Source organism: Haliotis cracherodii, unplaced genomic scaffold, assembly GCF_022045235.1.
Source record: "Haliotis cracherodii isolate W230 unplaced genomic scaffold, xgHalCrac1.p SCAF_16, whole genome shotgun sequence".
NCBI classification, from domain to species: Eukaryota; Metazoa; Mollusca; class Gastropoda; order Lepetellida; family Haliotidae; genus Haliotis; species Haliotis cracherodii.
Genome location: NW_027266271.1, coordinates 17,918,419 through 17,940,138, shown reverse-complemented (window position 1 = coordinate 17,940,138; position 21,720 = coordinate 17,918,419). Strand labels below are relative to the sequence as shown.

The window sequence follows — 21,720 nt, the reverse complement described above, 5'->3', positions numbered from 1 at the left end:
CATTTGTATGTCCGATATAATACATTTTGAACTGTTTTCCTTTACTAACTCATGTATGTTCTCTTCCTTCAATGTAAAAAAACATTTGTATGTCCGAAAGAATACATTATGAACTGTTTTCCTTTACTAATTCATCAATTTTCTCCTTCTTCAATGTAACAAACATTTGTATGCCCGAAAGAATACATTTTGAACTGTTTTCATCAACATGGCCTAACTTGTGACATGGTATTGCTTAATGGGCCAATGTCATTAAACTCGAGCCAGCTGACAATGACATTTACTGTTTGGTGTCCTGAATCAAATTTCCACCGACAGCATATTTGCTGAATTTATTTTCTGTTGATTTTTTTGTTTGTTTGTTTGTAACGTTGCACTCGGCAATATCCCAGCTATGTGACGGCGGTCTGTAAATAATCGAGTCTGGACCAGACAATCCAGTGACTGACATCATGAGCATCGATCTACGCAATTGGGATACGATGACATGCATCACCCAAGTCAGCGAGCCTTACCACCCGATCCCGATGGTCGCCTCTTACGACAAGCATAGTCGCTTGTTACGGCAAGCATGGGCAGCTGAAGACGTATTCTGACACGGATCTTCACGGGTACTTGTCCACCTTGACATACTTTGATTAGGTCGGACACAGTTGTGTGATAACGGTTGTTCTGTTGAACTAGATATCATGTGATCACAGTCTAGCCGATTATTGTGAGCCGATCGTGTTATCACACACACTCAAAATGTCCGTGGATGTCAGTTGTCTGTTGCTCTCTGTCTGCGTGACTGTCTGTGTGTCCGTCAAGGTTGATCTGACAGGAAACTGGACACTCCGCGATGCTGCTGGGGGTGAGAGAAACAATTGTGAATATTGACGTGACATGCTCTCATCTCCATCCTTTTTACTTTGTTGTTTAACGCCACACTCCATATGAGACGGCGTTCTGAAAATATCGAGTTTGGAGCAGACAATCCAGTGATTGATACAATGAGCATCGATCTACGCAACTGTGATACGATGCAATAACCAAGTCAGCGAACCTCACCACCCAATAGATCGGGGTGTGATAACGCACCTTCAGTCTTCTAGTCTCCATCCTTTTTGTCCACTACTTATAATGGCTAAAGAAAGCATTAATCACACTTTCATGACAAAGGTTCTTAGAGTCCCTATCACAAGCAGACACGCCCTGACATTTCTACAGTACTATACATTGTGGCTCAGTTGGGCAAACCAATGATTAACGAGACGTCCTTCGACATGAAACTGGAAGACATTGTTTCAGAAAGTGCAGCTTTTCTTCAAAATGGTTTCACAAAACGTGGAAAAGACAAATTCCAAAGCTTACAGACGTTTTTAATTTGACAAAAAGACACTTAAACATGTTCCAAAAAGATAGAATTTAAAAACGATTGCTCCTATGTGATACGGACAAGAAGTATTGTCTAGTCTGTGTCATTATGGACGCTATTCATCGTAACTACAGACAGACTTGCACAGTACGATGATTTTCTTTGGTGATATTGCTGTCCAAGTAACCAGACCATATAGCCCGGTAAGCAAGTTAGCCGAGTACATTGGTATCTATAAAGTATCTATAGACAAGAAGATAACAAATATCTCTCTCTACGGTCGAACATGGTGTACACAACATTATTGACGATGTCAACATTATAGAGTTTAAACCACATAGAATATACAAATCATACACTGTGGTATCATAGATGAAAAATCAGCTATAATGTTATGTTGATTTATGAGGCATTGTATAACACCTCACAGTTGACTTATAATGGAAGATTGCTTCAGCAACAACATACACGGCACGAAAATGAGCGATTTCCCAAAATATACAAGATATGCAAATTTTGGATATATGCAAACTGAAATAGTTAGTGAGTGAGTTTGATTTTACGCCGCTTTTAGCGATATTCCAGCAATATCACGGCGGGGACACCAGAAATGGGCTTCACACATTGTACCCACGTCGGGAATCGAACCCGGGTCTTCGGCGTGATGAACGAACGCTTTAACCACTAGGCTACCCGACCGCCCCGCAAACTGAAATAACCCATACAAGATTTGAATATAGAATATATATACAACTATGCATATTTCTGTACATTATCTGTGTATATTTACCAGGATTATCTACTCAAGTTGGACGGTGGGGTAGCCTGGTGGTGAAAGCGTTCGCTCGTCACGCCGAAGGCCCGGGTTCGATTCCCCACATGGGTATACAGTATGAAGGCCGTTTCTGGTGTCCACCGCCTTCATATAGCTGGTATATTACTAAAATCCAACTCACTCGCTCGCTCTCTCCTCCAGCCTACAACATTCCCGCCAAGGTGCCGGGAAACATGTACACAGCCCTGCATGACAACAAAATAATTCCGGACCCCCTCTTTCGAAATAATGATGTGAAACTTCGATGGATTGCGTTAGAGGATTGGACATACACCCGGGCCTTTGAAAGTGAGTAACTGCTGATACACTTTTAGCTTCCTAGCTATCCAAATTCCGCTTGTGTAGCAATGCAAACCATTCATGCTCCAAAATCTTTTTTTTGTGTGTCCCTTTCGTTCCAGTAAGTTCTGAAGTTTTAGATTCTGGCTCCATTCGTCTTGTCTGTGACGGCCTGGACACCATCTCAACCGTCTACATCAACGACCAGAAAGTCGGGATGTCAGAAAATATGTTCGTCCAATATATCTACGACATCAAGAAAGTTGCTAAGGTAAGACCAAATAATCCTAAACGCTAGAAAAATACCTTTGTTTAATTTCCCCAAGCAGCAAATTTAAGATCCCATTAAAACATAATATTACTTCAACAATCTACTCCTTCCGAAGCAGACCGCCTCCGTGGTCTAGTGGTAGAGCGTCGGCCGCGTCATACCAAAAGATATTAAAAGTCGGTACTTGTTGTTACCCTGTCTGACGCTCGGCATTAAGGGGTTAAAACAAGGACTGGTCGGCTCGGAGTATACTGTGTCTGGGGTATCCATGTTATGGAGTGCGGTATGGTATCACAGTCGGCTAGCACTACAAAATAAATCGGCATTAGTCCGGACTAGTACAAGCACACACACACACACACACGCACACGCACACGCACACGCACACGCACGCGCACGCACACACACACACACAAACACACACACACGTCGCAATAAAGGTACGATAATCTTGAACGTTCGTTAAACCCATTTCACCTTACCTTCTTCAAAGCACCTTGCATATATTAACAAAAGTGTGATGTTAAAATGTCCAACAATTGGACATAATTGTTTAAAGGATGCCCAATTTCTTGATTTTTAGGAAAATAGCAATACCATTAGGATCGACTTTAAGTCAGCTGTGTTGGCGGCTAAAGAGAGGGCCAATGCGTCTTCCTATTTAATCCCAAACAACTGCCCGGTCACCTCACGTGGAGAATGTCATGTCAACTTTATCAGGAAGGCTCAGTTGTCCTTCGGATGGGATTTCGGACCTTGTTTCCCGACACAGGGAATATGGTGAGTGGTAAAGTATATGCTCGCACTCAAAACTGTAACTGTCAAAAGGCCTTGCAATACTGTGTTATTAATCATACGATGACGACTTTGACCTATCGAAAATATTTGTCCGATCCAGATCTGTTCATACTAGAGAGGGGGCACGGGTGGCCCAGTCGTCTAAGGCGCCGTGATTCGCTGTGCAGAGTTGCGTCCCTTGGGCACGCCAGAAACCTATGATTGTGGGTTCGAATCCCGGTTCGCCCCGATTATGTTTCTAGGTTTGTCAGCACCATACCCGTGCTCGTGGGTTTCACCGAAGTGTTAAATGTCTGAGACCTGCATCACTTCGGGTTTTCCTCACACAAGCTGACACGCCGTGATATAACTGGAATACTGTTAAAACCGGCGTAAAACCCATACTCACTCACTCACCCATACTAGAGAAGCCGTGTTAAAGTTCGGTCTAAGGAGAAAGTGTTTTTGGGGAATATAAATATTCTGTTAGAAAATCTTTTATGTTAAGTATGTATCAGATGTACGTCGTCTTGTGCGATTGATTGGAATGAATTATATATATTTTCATTGGTTGGTTAATAGCCATGTATTGACTTCATGTATACCGATTAGGGATTCAAACAGCTTCACGTCTGTTCATCTCTTTATGGAGAGGGCTGGCGGGGTAGCCTAGTGGTTAAAGTGTTCGCCCGGCACGCCTTAAACTCGGATTCTATTCCGGACATGGATACAATGAGTGAAGACATTGTGTCATCCGCCGTGAAATTGCTGGAATATTTCTGAAAGCGGTGTAAAACAATACACACTCATTCCTTATGGAGACGATGCTCGCAGATTCACTGTTGTGAATAAAAACATTTTCATCTCCTTTTGGACATACATATTTCTAATATATTCCTAACTGATGTGCCCAAAGATTGCCAGAACGAACGCTGCTGTTGTTAAGAAAGCTGTATGGGCGAATTCATCTGCGGCTGTTTTTTAAATTTGGAAATTAATGGTAAGCTGTGTGTATTCCAGGCGAAACATTTATATCCAGGCATACAACACAGCTGTTATCAGGGAGCTAGCCATCATCCCACCTGTTAGAGGTAAATAGATATTGTTCCAATCTGTTCATACAGCAATCAGTATACGGCTGTAGGCAATGGGTGAGATAGATGCTGTTAATTTTCAAATTGAAACAATTTTCTGCATTGTTAATCTGTAAATCTTGCAATGAGTATGGGTATAATTTCATTTGAATGTTACTGTTGAGATACGATTTTAGGCAATTGAATCCAGAAAAAAGACTCAATTAAATCTTATTTTCAACTTGCAAACAAAAAATGAAAACTATGGAATGCTGGAAGGGACACTGTCGCGTAGTCGCGCTTTGGTTTCTCGAAGGGCGACGATGTCCACCCTAGGATTCCATAGAAAAAACGATGAACATGAAATGAGAAAATTGTTAGATGAAAGACGTTTAGTGATATACTGTCAAGTTTTTATCCAATGAATAGTCTGGATACATCGTAAGAGCTTCACATATCCCACTGTGTAATGATGGTACAATATGGCTGAATACAATGTAGAACAATGTAGTTATTTTCTAACATTCACCCATTACATTGAAACTGGACACATCTAGAATCAACCGGAGAGTGGACAGTGAACATGTCTGTGTACTTTGATGTGAGTGGAGGTTCAGTGACCGGGAGGCTGGACACCAGCATCGCCGCCACGTCTTTCACGATGTCACAGACGTTGACCCTCACTCCCAGCAACTGTTCTGTCTCATACAGCATAAGGATTCCACCAGTGAGTAAAATGGCAAAGGGCATTTGCAAGGAATGGTTAACATACTATCTTGAAATGTTTCTCCGATACAGATCTACCAGAAATCTCTGATCCAATGACCATCTTCTCCTGTCTGTACCAAAATACAGACTAAAGACCTTTGGTGCTCCATCCTTCTCTGGTGCCTCTCTATGGAACTCCCTTTCCTTCAGCCTCAAAGTGCACCTAGTATCACTTAGCCAAACTGTGTTTAGGTCCGGATTCAACACGTACCTTTTGGAACGCTATGTTTTTATTATCCTACTATCCCCTCTCTGTTATAAATGTACATATGCTGAATTTGCGCAGTGAGCATGTCCCTCGGTGGTGTGGATTTTGCGCTTAACAAATAGCCATATTATTATTAAACGCCGTATTGCTAAAATCATTCCACTGAATATTCTGTGATATGATTGCCCTGTCAAAATACTATTTTTCACCACAAAATTCTTAGCGAATAAGTAATAATGGTTTGGTTGCTTTGCAAGAAACACATTAACGAAGTGAGGGAATATCCTAAGAATGTTTGAGGTCAGCGCATAGGAAAACAGATTTACCTACATGGCAACTTCACGTCGTACATATTAACACTCTGGTTGATTTTGAATATCATCAGAATACAATAACATGTTCATTCCGTCAATACATTCCGTCAAAGGTCGCCCATATATATTCTTTACTCTATAAATCACATAATCACATTCTCTCACTCAACACCAAGACGATACTTAAGAGCGGTATTACTTCATATGATGCTAGTTCAAAGCGGCATTAAACATACCCCCTCCCCCCCCCCCCCCCCCCCCCCAAAAAAAATTTTTTTTTTTTTTAAAAATTAGAATTCTTTTTAGAAAAAATCAAAAAATCAAATCAAATCAAATCAACCAACCAACTGTAAGAAACAACAATCAATCAATTTATTAAAAAAATCATTCGTACGATGCCGGCATCACTATGACTTCTTTTCCACAATTCCAGAGTTACAGTATAGACACATGGTGGCCAAATGGTTATGGGAGCCAGCCTCTCTACACCGTCAACGTCACCTTCACCAGCAACAACGAGGTGTCCAACAAACAACGTCGGGTTGGATTCCGTACTGTAGAGCTGGTGCAGGATCCTGTTGGCAACAACCAAGGTGGGTGGGAATGTAATGCCAAGAAACAAGGTGGGTGGGGAATGCGTTGGCAACAACCAAGGTAGGAAGAGCATGTTAGATTATATTTCAAAGGTTGTGAACAGTTTACACCAAAGGCGGGAGCTGCTGGAATATTGCTCGACAAAACGAGAATGTTGAATATTGAAAGTTGAAGTCATCCCTCTTGTCATGCACTTTTGTGGAGTGTTATTTGCCTCTCTGAATCTTTATGCAGAGATCTCAATATATATATATATATATCAAACAGATGAGGTAGTCTCACAGGAATCTTTAATTCTAGTTCAGGGAGGTAAATCAATGGAAGGGATTTGGCTATTTGACCATTACTGAACGATATCAGATCATTAATATACCTGAAGATTAAGTTAAACTCCCTTGTTTTGATTTTGCAAATCCGAGCAGAGTGAGTGAGTGAGTGAGTATGGTCTTACGCCGCTTTTAGCAATATTCCAGCAATATCACGGCGGGGGACACCAGATAATCCGAGCAGAAATCCTAACAAGAAGGAGAGCACACCTGGTGCCTATAGTGATGCCCCTTATTGTGTACATGTTTTATCACCCAATTTCACATAGATGTTATCATTGGGGAAGTACCATATTTCATATAATATTTTCTCAGAATAAGTGTTGAGAACCTTTAAAGAGAGAGATGTAACTACTTGTGATACACGCCAAAAGAGGGAATGGCATCGGACGTTATTCTTGTCAGTGTCAAATTTGGAACTGAAATTTCTAGTACAAAACGTTTTGAAAGCTTTACTGGGGCCTTGAAGGTTGTAACCTTCATCAAACAACTTTTGAGCAAGTGTCGTATGTCGCTCTTTGAAATCTTTGTTTGATTGACTTCAAAAGTGATGAGATTGAGACACCAAATGCTGGAGCTGGTGGGATATTGCTCGACATAAAGGGAAAGTTGACTATGGGAAAGTCATCCTCTTCCCTCTCTGTAATCTTTATGCAAAGATCTAAACATGAAACAGACCAGGCGGTCTCACCGGTCTCCTTGTTTCTTGTTCTGGTGGGTAATTCTGATCCCCACCTTCAATAACAAAGGGCCCCATGGGTCACGAAATTACATCTTCCCGAGGCAAGGGTGTTCACTGACTATACAAGTCGAGTTTCTCGACTGGACGTTTATAGTCAGTTAACTCCCTTGCCTCGGGAAGATGAGAAAATTCGATTTTCCTTAAGTTTGTCGTGTGGGATAGTTGTGTACAAAGTTGAGACATAAAATAACAACCAATTGAGGTTGAATTAGTGGAATGTGTTAAAAAGAAGTTAGGTCAATGAGAATATCATTGGCCCTGTGGAGTTGTCACATGGCAGGAGTGATGATGTGTGGCGTCAGGCAACAAACACGTACTATACCTTTTTAGTCAAATTGTGTGAGTGGCGGGCGCTACTGGTAGAGCAGGACGTCGACATGCTTACCCTTTTCGCGAACACCTGGTGTCATCACTGATTTTCGGTGATCCATTCATATAATTTTCACCATTATTTTCCCTTTTACGCCCAATAGAAACTGTTTCGGCAGATAATCGAGACTGGTTATTCTCTGGCGTTGACGTTATGTATGATACATATTGACAAGACACTGGATCAAATGCCAACAATATCTAGGGTGAGTTATGTCTAGGCAACTGTTAAACTCAGTCAGAAACATATAATCATATTCGCAACACGTATATAGAGTGGAGTATGTATCAACTGAAAGGTGATGTCCATGATGCCAATGTAGTCAAATACCTAACGTAGCTTGACGTCGAGGTCTAAAAGGACAATACTTGATCTGTTCAGATTTATACGGGTAGGGCAGGACATACTTATCTATTAGGATTTTTAAAATCAGAAAGGGTTGATTGCTGTTTGGTTTCTGTTTTCAGGTTTAACATTCTACTTCAGGATTAATGGCCTACCAGTCTTCCTCAAGGGGTCAAACTGGATTCCTGCTGATAGTTTTCTGGAAACTGTTACCAGAGAAAGGTTACGACGTCTTCTCCAGTCGGCAGCAGAAGTACACATGAACGCAATCAGAATCAATGGTATTGGGGTAAGTTTTTCACAGGTAAACAGTGAAACATACTGATGTAATGAGACATGAAACTCACCAATAGATTCACGATCTTCCCTGCTTAACATTAACGCATAATATCAAGTGTTTCAGATATACTATGATTATGACACAGATTATGTTTTACATTTGATTTTCAGATATATGAATCAGATGATTTTTACGACCTGGCCGACGAGTTTGGGATCTTGATCTGGCATGACCTGATGTTTAGTGACGTCCCATACCCTGCCACTCCAGGATTCCTTGATACCGTGTCACACGAGATCACCCACCAGGTAGCCAAACTTAGAATACATAACAGGTTAATATTCATAAAGCATCATGGCATGCTGCTAAAACACTTACTTAAATGCGAGGCCATTTCTGGAGTCCTCCGCCGTGATAATGCTGGAAAATTGCTAAAAACGGCGTAAAACTAGACTCATTAACTTATACGTGTAACATAGAGTGTCTTTCCGAACTAACTCTCCCAGCATGTTTCTAGGTCATATCATGCTATCGTTAGACAGAGGACACAGAGAAAGGGCTTCAAGTATTGTACTAACCCAGCCTTCGGCGCCTTTTAACAAAGCAAGGCTACCCTATCATGGCCTATATTCATATGAAGTCTGAGTTACTCACATATTTTATGTCTATTAAAGGACCGACAATTTAATATTCGGAAGGCAGGTGTGCCTTTTTAGAAACAACAATTTTACGGTCGTTTCTTCAGTTTTGTTCATTTCCTCCAGCCAAATATATTTGGTGTTTTCTAGAACATGTTATTATTTAAAAATAGTTCAGGCCCCTATAATCATGATAATATGAAACGTGAACGCTAGAAAATTATTAGTCTCAATTATCTGTCCATTTGGCGTAATAGGTGTTCGCGAAAATGTAAGCATGTCCTGCTCTACCGGTAACCCCGCCTCACACGCCATTTGCATAAAGTGTAACAATCCCCATCCCCATCACCACCCCCAACCCCAACCCCAACCCCAACCCCACCAAAGCATGGTCCCTATGAAATTGATTGTGTTCAATTGCAGATCCGGCGCCTGAAACACCACCCATGTATTATCCAATGGTCGGGCAACAATGAAAGCGAGGAAGGTGTCAGGTTTAACTGGTGAGATCTTGTTCTTTCACTCGGTGAGGCCGCCTCCGTGGTCTAGTGGTAGAACGTCCCACCGGAGAGCGGAAGGTCGGGAGTTCGATCCCCGGCTGCGTCATCAAAAGATGGTTCTTATTGTTACCCTGCCTGATGCTTGGCATTATGGGGCTAAAACAAGGAATGGTGGGCTTGGAGTCAGTATACTGTGTCTGAATGGGGTATTCATGTTAAAACTCAGTATTTCAGTGGGCTAGCACTAAAAACTCGGCAGTAGTCCGGACTGGTGCAAGCAGCCACACACACACGTGCATGCACGTCGCTATATAAGTGCAATAATCTTAACGCGACGTTAAACCCCATTTCACCTCACCTCTTTCACTCAGTATTGTAAGTGTAGGAAGGTACTAGATGGTATTCATTATCTTGATGTTTTAAAATGATAACATTCACACCCAATTTAGTATTTGTAGGCAGTTTGATAATCAAACCTTTTGTGAGATGGAAGGAAATAGGAAAGAATGGGATGATATGAGGTGTCCATTTGAAGAATTAAATCTACGAAATCTTCCTATTAGCATAGTCCAAAAGACAGATGGCCAAGCAAGAATTGAATAGACGACCTACATTCTGTTTTGTTGCATTAAAAGGTATCGTCTAAAGAACCTGGAGAGGTACCTCAAGGACTATGTCACATTGTATGTAACGACAATAAAGGCGATTGTAGACCATGAGGATCCTTCTCGAGGATACGTTACCTCGTGTCCCAGTGATGGGAAAGAGTCACAGCGAGAAGGATGGGTGGCTAAAAACCCTCAAGATGAGCACTTTGGGGATGGTGAGTGAGTTGGGTTTAACACCGCTTTGAAAAATATTTCAGTTATAAAAGGATTTGACATATAAATCGGGAGGTAAGCCCAAAGTGATTCAGGCCATAGACGTTTAACACTTATGGTGCTGTCATACCAAGGATCAGTAGGTTCTGGCACGCCTTAAGGACGGAACGTTGCACGGCTCATTGAGACCCTTCAGACGAATCGTCCACCTACTGGAGACAGATTAAGTGAGTTAAATGTCATTTTGAAGAGTAGAACAGTATTACAGTTATTTCAAGGCCTATCGGCTTAAGGTAAAGCATAAAACTTCAGAAAATGGAAGATCACTGAAGGTAACAATCTGAAACGTCAACGCCATAGAACAATCAGTATCGATTACTCTCAGGAACAGATTCCACTGGGTGTAAAGGGCAAAAAAGCGCTGAAAATTATATGAATGGATCACTGAAGTGTGTGAGTGAGTTGGGTTTAACGCCGCTTTTAACAGTATTCCAGTTATATCACGGCGTGTCAGCTTAATGTTGGAGGAAAGCCCGAAGTGATGCAGGTCTCAGACGTTTACCACTTCGGTGAAACCCACGAGCACGGGTATGGTGCTGACAAACCTAGAAACATAATCGGGGCGAACTGGGACTCGAACCCACAATCATAGGTTTCTGGCGTGACTAAGGGATGCAACTCTGCACAGCGAATCACGGCGCCTATGACGACTGGGCCATCCGTGCCCCCGGATCAATGAAAATCAATGGCGACATCATGTGTTCGCGAAAAGGGTGAGCATGTCCTGCCCTATCGGTAGCATCGCCACTTACACAATTTGCACAAAAAAGTAAATGTATGTTTGTTGGCTGACGCTGCAAAGCAGTACTCCTGTCGAGGAGAATGAAAGGGTTTCTCAACAATCCTATATACATTCAATAGGTTCCACTGGGCGGAAAAGGCAAAGCAGCGGTGAAATTGTATGAATGGATCACTGAAAATCAGTGATGACACCAGGTGTTCGGGAAAGGATAATGAATTCTCCCTTCCCTGTCCAAGTATTAAGCCAGGACATGTTCCTCATCAGGATAAGTGTAAATAAATAAACATTCCACACACACACTGAAAACACTTTTCTAAAACGCTTTGAATGTCTTTTTGTCCATTCCAAGTCCACTATTACAACTACACTGCCGATCTATGGAGCGTGGAGCCATTCCCTATCCCCAGGCTGGCCTCAGAGTATGGTACCGAGGCTTTGTGTGACATTGAGACATTGGAGGATGTCTTTTACCCATCCGACTTTGATTACTCGGGGCAGATGGTGTTGTATAGAAACCATCACCCTGATGGTGAGTATTACATTGATGTTGTCACTGAAGACGTACCATCTGGAAATTTGAATAGGGCAAATGATAGCAACATTCCATCTTCAATTTACTGCCAAGACCATGATCAGAGACCTTGCAACATTTTAGGATCTGATCAGATGATACCCTCGTATCAAGCCACCTTTCTCTTGATGCCTCATTCGAACGTGATCCATACTATAGTGAGTGAGTTGGGTTTAACGCCGCTTTTAACAGTATTCCAGTTATATCACGGCGTGTCAGATTAATGTGGGAGGAAAGCCTGAAGTGATGCAGGTCTCAGACATTTACCACTTCGGTTAAACCCACGAGCACGGGTATGGTGCTGACAAACCTAGAAACATAATCGGGGCGAACCGGGACTAGAACCCACAATCATAGGTTTCTGGCGTGCCCAAGGGACGCAACTTGACGACTGGGCCACCCTTGCCCCCGATCAATACATGCTGTTCTGCAGATATATCATGCAAATCATGAAGGTAAACGTCCAGTTATTAGGAGTAACAATTATAGGGCGTACTCACATCCATATTTACAAACAAAATGCATGTTTTCTTAACATAAAGGAATTATAAGTAACATAAACAAGACCCGATCATTCCAGGGTCCCACAAAGTCTGTGTTAAAGTATGAGAGTTACGATCGCCGTAGCGCTAAGATCGTTTTGTGATACGAGGCTCAGGACTGTAACATTGTAAATTCAACCGTTATTCATTGGCGCCAAATGGGTGTGTACAAATGACTCAGTATTGCAAAATTTATTGTAAGTCAGTCATTAACAGCGACAATAAGTGGCTGTGAGTCACTTCAAGGTATATAGAATATGAACCTGAACTCATAGACGTATACCACTTTGGTAGAACCCACGAGCAAGGGCATGGTGCTGACACACAGATTAAATCAAGTGTAACATTGGATTCAAACTCATAATTAGCAGATGCTAGCAACCACGAGAGAAGCAGCAAATGTGCACAGCGAGTTGCAACGTCCCGGGAATCTTAGACCCACGTCTAACTAAAAGCGGCAAAATACTCTGGGCTGCTACCGGCAAGGGGGTTGGGGGTTTATATGCTTACCCTTTTTAAGGACACCTGGTGTCATCACTGATTTTGAGTAGTTAAAAGCAACCCATGGTACGATTCCGTCTTCAGCATGTGTTCTTAATTCAACTTGTCTTAAATACTTTCTGTGAATAAAATATAAATTGTCAATGCAAGAGAATAACCAGTCTAGATTATCCATCAAAACATATTCCGTTTGGCGCAAAGGACAAAATAGCTCTGAAAAATATATGAATGGATCACTCAAAATCAGTGATGACACCAGGTGTTCTTAAAAAGGGTAGACATACACCCAACCCCCAACCCCTCTTTGCCGGTAGCACCTCAAGGTATTAAATGAATGGATAATACATTTGGTGGTACATTATTGTAAACTAACCTGTATTGTGATGCTGTCATAAATGTATTGCCGTTAGCACCCCAGAATATTACACGAATGGATCACTCAAAATCAGTGATGACACCAGGTGTTCTTAAAAAGGGTAAGCATGTCCTTCCTTGGTTGATTTAAGGATCATAATTATTCTTTGGTACAGAAACTTGGTGGTACATTTGGTGGTACATTATTGTAAACTAACCTGTATTGTGATGCTGTCATAAATGTATTGCCGTTAGCACCCCAGAATATTACACGAATGGATCACTCAAAATCAGTGATGACACCAGGTGTTCTTAAAAAGGGTAAGCATGTCCTTCCTTGGTTGCTTTAAGGATCATAATTATTCTTTGGTACAGAAACTTGGTGGTACATTTGGTGGTACATTATTGTAAACTAACATGTATTGTGATGCTGTCATTAATGTATTTAAGAAATTGTCTTCAATCTATTTTGCGCTAATAGAGGTATACATGTGAAAGAACGGTGTCCACACTGTGGAAATCCGCGTACTCATCTGTAACATTGAAGTCACTTCTATTAAATAAATAAGGCAACAAAATTAACTTCACTCTCTGTTTATTTAATCATTAACTTAAAATCTCTGAAGGTAACGATACAAATTCCGTGCTATCGACCAGGTCAACATTGTAACACAAACCCCGCCCACTCTTTTATCAGCCAATCTGGAAACAGTAGTCCTTAAAAGGCTATGACCTTCACCTTTTCTAGATTTATGGAAACATAGCCACACACAAAATTGCTTGGTTATCCAATGAAAAGCCATGAAATCACTTCAAAGTGTTGCTCGAAAATATTTCTCTCTCTAGGAAATCAACAGATGGTGAATGAAATAAAATATCATTTCCAGTTGCCAAACAACCCAGATACAAAGCAGAGGTTCAAGGACATGATCTATATGACCCAGGTGGGATGTTTGGTGGATTGATATTGAATATAAATATTTATTCAATACAGGTTTTGTCACACGTGTTGTATACACTATGCTCTATATATCTAAAAAAAACACTGTGTTACATTTCATCAGTCATGTTTTGAACGTACCATCAGTCGTGTATACACAAACAGATTAAGAGGCATTAATGGTATATTCAGACAATTTGGTACATACAGACGCGCTGGCATTATTTGCACATACAGACAAACAGGCTTTTATTGTTCATATTGATGAACAGGCATTATTGGTACATACAGACAACAGGCATTATTGTCACATACAGACACACAGGCATTATTGTTCATATTGATGAACAGGCATTATTGGTACATACAGACAACAGGCATTATTGGTACATACAGACAACGGGCATTATTGGCACATACAGACACACAGGTATTATTGTTCATATTGATGAACAGGCATTATTGGTACATACAGACAACAGGCATTATTGGTACATACAGACAACGGGCATTATTGGCACATACAGACTCACAGGCATTATTGTTCATATTGATGAACAGGCATTATTGGTACATACAGACAAAGATCCATCATTGGAACATACAGACAACAGGCATTATTGGTACATACAGACAAAGAGGCATCATTGGAACATACAGACGAGCAGCCATTATTTGGACATACAGACGAGCAGCCATTATTGGGACATACAGAAAAACAGGCATTATTGGCACATACAGAAAACAGGTATTATTGGCATATACAAAGGGGCATTATTGGCACCTACAGACAACAGGCATTATTGGCACATACAGACAAAGATGCATTATTGGTACATACAGACGAGCACCCATTATTGGGACATACAGACAACAGGCACTATTGGCACATGCAGACAGAGGCATTATTGGCACACACAGAAAACAGGTATTATTGGCATATACAAAGGGGCATTATTGGCACCTACAGACAACAGGCATTATTGGCACATACAGACAAAGAGGCACTATTGGTACATACAGACGAGCAGCCATTATTGGGACATACAGAAAACAGGCACTATTGGCACATGCAGACAGAGGCATTATTGGCACATACAGAAAACAGGTATTATTGGCATATACAAAGGGGCATTATTGGCACATACAGACAACAGGAATTATTGGCACATACAGACAAAGAGGCATTATTGGGACATACAGACAGCAGGAATTATTGGCACATACAGACAAAGAGGCATTATTGGTACATACAGACGAGCAGGCATAATTAGTACATACAAACGGGTATATTGGTTTATATTTATGAACAGGCATCACTGGAACATACAGACATGCAGGAATTATTGGTGCACGTGACAAACAGGCATCACTGTTCAACAAAGCTCAGGAAGTACCGATGTCTCGAGGTGTAATCATTGTTATATGAATACCTGTTGTGGAAAGATTCGAATGGTTCCAGGGAATGGCTCACATTAAATTATCAGTGTCGTGACAATACACACCTGAACTGTGGTGGATATAGCTGTCAGTGCTATGACTACATTTAGTTACAAACTCGAGCTCCCTGTCGGTCAGTGAATTATGTTGGGTCCGTTTTCAACTTCAGATCAACCAGGCAGTTTCAGTGCAGACTGCCACAGAACATTTCAGGCGCTGGCAGAATGACATGACGTCAGATGGGCGGGGACAGACTATGGGCGCCCTCTACTGGCAGCTCAATGACATCTGGCAGGCACCAACATGGGCTGGTATTGGTGGGTTTTGCGTTCAACATACACATTCTATACGTTTACATTGTTCCACTTAGGAACTACATCCCCAGATGTCAGGACGTGTTATTGTGACATTTATGAAAGAAGATCCTTTGATAGTCCTGTATGTTTACCAGTATCTAAGCGGATGGATTTATATAAATTATATGGTTTGTATTCTAACATCCTTATGACATATCCCCAGTGCACAATACTTACATAATTCGATGTGACAAAGACAAAAGCTTCAATGTAAGATACAACTCGAACAAATATCAGTGTTATAGTGCAATGCTACGAAACTACCAGCAACTTGGTTGTTTTCTGAAGATCCCATAACATATTACAGCCAGTGTGTAGTTATTATGGTACCTATAAAGAACATACTCTCTCGTAGGTGTTATATATACCCTAAGCTTCGGGATTACAACACGAGTAGAAGTCGAGTAAAGTTCTATTTTAAACTTAAGACTACAAAGGCAAATGGAAGATGCTGCACTACTATGCTCGGAAGTTCTTTGCCCCAATTCTCATCTCCCCCTTCATGGACGGCAACTTCCTCAACATCTACATGGTGGTGGACGAGATCCCCCTGACCGAGGACAAGGACACCAAGACCGGCATGAACGTCTTCATCCCTGCGACCACCAGCCTCCTCCAGTCCAGCTTCCCCAACCACGAGGCCGTGCATCTGATGAAGAAGACAACTGAAGCCACCTCAGGAATACTGTACATCCAGATGTACCGATGGGACAGCTTCACCCCTCTCAAGACATGGAACATAACATTGAAGGTAGGAAGAGGTTGTTCTGAAAACTCTACACTTCACTCACAAATATTAAAGATTAAACGTGGTTCAACGTAGGCTTAGAACCTAATGTGTAATGTTGACTGTAGAACACAGTAATGGCTACACGTATGTAAACATAGGTTAAGCAGTACTGCTGTGCGTCGTCAGGCAACATCCATGTCATTATTTCAATCTCATTCAAATCAGATCTTAGTTTTCGCTGCCGCTGAACAAAGATCTGAGGACATCCCATTACGGGTCACGTCAGAACGACCTTTCGCGAATTTTGACCGACCAATGAGTGAGTGAGTGAGTTAGGATTAACGCCGCTTTTAACAGTATTCCAGTTATATCGCGGCGTGTCAGCTTAATGAGGGAGGAAAGCCCGAAGTGATGCAGGTCTCAGACGTTTACCACTTCGGTTGAAACCCACGAGCACGGGTATGGTGCTGACGACCGACCAATGAAATGACAGACAAGAAATCGACATTAGCCAATCAGAAGGCAGCTTTCTGGAGCTTTACGAAACTAGTTTCAACTAGCGACGACGATTCGAAACAAATTTTGACTTATTCCCGATTAAAAAAATTAAAACTGTTAAGAAGAACATCTGGGATGGCTAATAGAAGGTCAAGTTTGTATGGATTCAGTCGTAATGCCCGTAACTATCGTTCGGAATACCCCGTATTAAAGTTTTCGAGGCTGCATGATCGGGAATCACATTCCAACTGTCACTTTCATGATCTGGTAAGCGACGCTCTGATTGGTCGGATGAAAGGTCGTTCTGACGTGACCCCCAATGGGATGTCCTCAGATCTTTGTTTAGCGGTAGCGAGATCTAAGATCTGATTTAGATGAGATTGACATTATTTTTGCAAATTATGCCTTGTGCTTGCCCTTTCGGCGAGCACCTGGTGTCATCACTGATTTTCAGTGATCAATTCATGTGGTTTACACAGGTGTTTTGCCTTCTGAGTCAGATAATCGAGGATGGTTATTCTCAGGCCTTGACATTTTATTTTATAATTTGGCTCGGAAGATGATTACATTTTTTAAACCTTAAAAATCACTAAAATCACCATATCTGCGCAATTTAACGACTGTAGTAGAAATACACTATATTAATGTATACACTATTCTCCTAGCTGTGTGGTGGACTGAACAAGATTGTTATTTACCTGATTACTTTTCTTTGCAGTTGGGAGGGGGGGGCACGGGTGGCCCAGTCGTCACAGGCGCCGCGATTCGCTGTGCAGAGTTGAGTCCCTTGGGTACGCCAGAAACCTATGATTGTGGGTTCGAATCTCGGATGGCCCCGATTATGTTTCTATGTTTGTCAGCACCATACCCGTGCTCGTGGGTTTCACCGAAGTGGTAAATGTCTGAGACCTGCATCACTTCCGGCTTTCCTCCCACATTAGACTGACATGCAGTGATACAACTGGAATACTGTTAAAAGCGGCGTTAAAACCCAACTCACTCACTCACTCACTCACTCACTCTTTGCAGTTGACACAGTCCTCGCAGTCAGTCTTCAGGCAAGATGTCTACTCCATGATGACGGAGGCCAACTGTCCGGATGACCACAGCTGTTTTGTCTACATTTATCTGAACAACCCTAGCAGTGACATCAACAAATTCTTCATGCTCACACCTATCTGCAATTACTTCGATGCCAAGGGACTTGCCAAAGCTCAACTGAAGGTATCTTACGTTCTGTGAACTGAGAAACATGAGTGAAAATCAGTGGATACTATCTATCAAGGTTTATTCATTCTCTAACATTTTGATGTTAATCCCTACAAACTGAGATCCCTTACTCATGAGATTTAGACCATCGGCTTATTGGTCTTAGCAAATATCTCTCACAGATAAATAAAAGCGACGAAACCCTTTCCATAATCATAGGAAATATCTGCCACAAACATTGCCAAAGTCCGGCTCCAGGATGAGCATATGTTCATGAATCACTATCAAATAGTAATGATACAAGATGTTCACGAATGTGGGCATGTATTTGTAATATAACTGCTTGTTGTTTATTGTGCTCTTTCCATATACAGTAAACTACGGTTATAACGAACTCAAAGGGACTACTAATGTTAGTTCGTTATAACCGTAATTCGTTATAAGCATATATACAGCATAACTACAGCATACAGTCGGGACTAAAAAGTTAGTTCGTTATATCCGTTAGTTCGTTATAAGCGTGTTCGTTATAACCGTAGTTTACTGTACTAGTAACACGAGTAAGACTATTAACACAAATCTTACACATGCTGTCAAATATTAAAGTCCAGCATTTCATATATTGTTTTATCCGTAAACTTCAGATGACATATGCTTTTATTTTAAACAACTTGTGCTGAACCTTTGAGGATTGAGAGACAGAGGGAAAGATGAAGGAATCATGTCACGGAAACAATAGATTGTTGTTTAGTGTGCTCGTTTCATAACACGAGTTACTAGTTTATTAGCCGGTAATCACCAGCCCTTCACTATTTGTATGGAGACTACCCATCTTCAGCTGCAGATATTTTTTAATCAAAACTTTTGAGCCTAAATGCTTGTTTAACGCCGCACTCGGCTATATTCCAGCTATATGACGGCGGTGTGTAAATAATCGAGTCTGGACCAGACAGTCCAGTAATTCACATCATGAGCATCGATCCACGCAAATGGGATACAATGATATGCATCAACCAAGTCAGCAAGCCTGACCACCCGATCCCATTAGTCGCCTCTTACGACAAGCTTAGCCGTCTTTTACGGCAAGCATGGGTTGCTGAAGACCAATTTTACCCCGGATCTCCACGGGTCTCTTGCAACAATGTATTTTTGTTGCTGCTAATTTATTTCATTTACAAAATTCAGAAGCACAATTGTGTTTTTGAGGCAATCTTTTATACACATTTCTTTTTCGATAAAATCCCAGCTGTTTTCTCTTCTCAGGAACATGAGCGTCGGCCCCTAATACCTTAACCATGTGATAACCAATTAATTATTTGGTATTTTCTTGTGGTTTTTTTTTTCAGATAGCCGGTGTGACTAGACTGTCTGAGACAGAATTTCAACTGATGCTTGTGGCCGATCATATCGCCCCGTATGTTTGGCTGGATGCCTATCGAGTCCCAGGTCGATTCTCCGACAATGGTTTTATAATGATCAATTCATCTCGAGCAGTGACTTTCACGTCTTGGGATCCCGTTGACCTTGACCTTTTCACTAAGTCTCTGTCAGTAAAATCATTAATGGATGTTTATGTGTAGAAAATACTTGATGTTTTGTACAAAAGTATCAGCATGTATGAATTTACAAAAGCCACCTTTAAAAGACGTTTCGTGTCAGAAATCGCCCGTCCATTTAGAGTGGTATAGCTCCCGAGCGTTAACTCTTTTTGCGTTCTTTTAAAAGTATATCTTTTAAACAAGGAGATGCGCCTTGGAAGCGGGCGTTGGTACCCTTTGTGTGTTGGGAAGACTGACCAAAGTGTCAAATATGTAAATAACATCATCACTGTATTACGAGGTAATAAACAGAAATTTTTGTTTTGCTTTTTGTATGTATATTGCAATATCTACCATTCCAATTGAGACCCGTGAAGATCCGGGGAAGAATAGGTCTTCAGCAACCCATGCTTGTCGTAAGTGGCGACTAAAACGGGATCGGGTGGTCAGGCTCGCTGACTTGGTTGATGCATGTCATCGTATCCAAATTGCGTGCATCGATGCTCACTGGATTGTCTTCTCCAGACTCGATTATTTACACACCGTCGTCATAAAGTTGGAATATTACCGAAGGCGGCGTTTTACAACAAAAAAACATACAAAACAAACAAACATTCAAATGGAAGAGTGAGTGAGTTGGGTTTCACGCCGCTTTTCACAGTATTCCAGTATTACCACGGCGTGTCAGCTAAATGTGGGGGGAAAGCCCGAAGTGATGCAGGTCTCAGACGTTTACCACTTTGGTGAAACCCACGAGCACGGGTATGGTGCTGACAAACCTAGAAGCATAATCGGGGCGAACCGGTATTCGAACCCGCAATCATAGGTTTCTGCCCAAGGGACGCAACTCTGCACAGCGAAATGCGGCGCCTTAGACGACTGGGCCACCCGTGCCCCCTTCAATGGAAGAGTCTACTTGTCGGCTATATGTGGTTGAAACAAGTCTAGCAATGGAATCTTTTTCGGTGGATAATCGAGACTGTTATTATGCTCTGGCGATGACATTTTATATTTACAGTCGACTACCCCCGCTCGCAGACGGCAAACACATTAACACTTTATCCGTCGGATGTTAGTTCTCTTAATCATTTTCAAGAAATGGCGAAAGATAATCTTTTACGCTGTTATTTTAAATGGTGAGTACATGCGTACCTTTAACTATGAAAGGGGCGGTCGGGTAGTCTAGTGGTTAAAGTCGCTGGTCACGCCGAAGACACTAGTTCGATTCCCCCCTTTTCACCACAGCTCACCTTTAGCAAAACCGAATGAATATAAACATGTAAATGTAGGAACAGTATATACCCTATGTTAGTGTAGGTAAACCTTTATACATACCCGAAATCACCAGCATCAAAGCGCAGATGTAGTATCGGTTCATCTCAGGATGCGACGGCGGAATATAGTCAGTGCTGAGAATATGACTATATCTGATAAAGGTCCACTAATTCAGTGTCATTTATATAGAGATCGGACCGATCTGGTAAACTTACACGGGTATATCCCTGTCCATGTTAATACCTTGATTTATGACATTGGCAGGTTCGTAAATCCACGATATTGGTCACACTTCCAGAAACATGTGACCACTAGTTTTCACCTGGCAATACATCTAGCCTCACAATACATTAGATGTATTGCTAACCTCAGGGCAATACACTAGACCCTTGAAGATCCGGGGTAGAATAGGTCTTCAGCAACCCCAAAAGGGGACTATGCTTGTCGTATTTGGCGACTAACGGGA

General features: G+C 41.6%; 1 protein-coding gene across 1 annotated transcript; it reads left to right on the top strand.

Annotated features, from left to right (window-relative positions):
• Window positions 1-747: 747 nt before the first annotated feature.
• On the top strand, window positions 748-20,021 carry LOC139463598 (beta-mannosidase-like). The gene is made up of 17 exons (XM_071244870.1): window positions 748-853; window positions 2,334-2,480; window positions 2,594-2,742; window positions 3,326-3,522; window positions 4,540-4,610; window positions 5,150-5,319; window positions 6,316-6,475; window positions 8,382-8,548; window positions 8,710-8,847; window positions 9,601-9,680; window positions 10,313-10,500; window positions 11,650-11,829; window positions 14,115-14,212; window positions 15,818-15,965; window positions 16,433-16,755; window positions 18,262-18,456; window positions 19,788-20,021. Exons 1-17 carry the CDS (start codon window positions 748-750, stop codon window positions 20,019-20,021), a joined length of 2,751 nt encoding a protein of 916 aa, XP_071100971.1.
• The last annotated feature ends 1,699 nt before the right edge of the window (window positions 20,022-21,720 follow it).

Excerpts from the sequence above, each read along its gene's own strand:
- LOC139463598 (XM_071244870.1), top strand. The coding sequence starts at position 748 with ATGTCCGTGGATGTCAGTTGTCTGTTGCTCTCTGTCTGCGTGACTGTC. Across the intron at positions 6,476-8,381 it reads TCCTGTTGGCAACAACCAAG|GTTTAACATTCTACTTCAGG; the intron begins GTGGGTGGGAAT and ends TTCTGTTTTCAG. Across the intron at positions 16,756-18,261 it reads CATGGAACATAACATTGAAG|TTGACACAGTCCTCGCAGTC; the intron begins GTAGGAAGAGGT and ends CACTCTTTGCAG.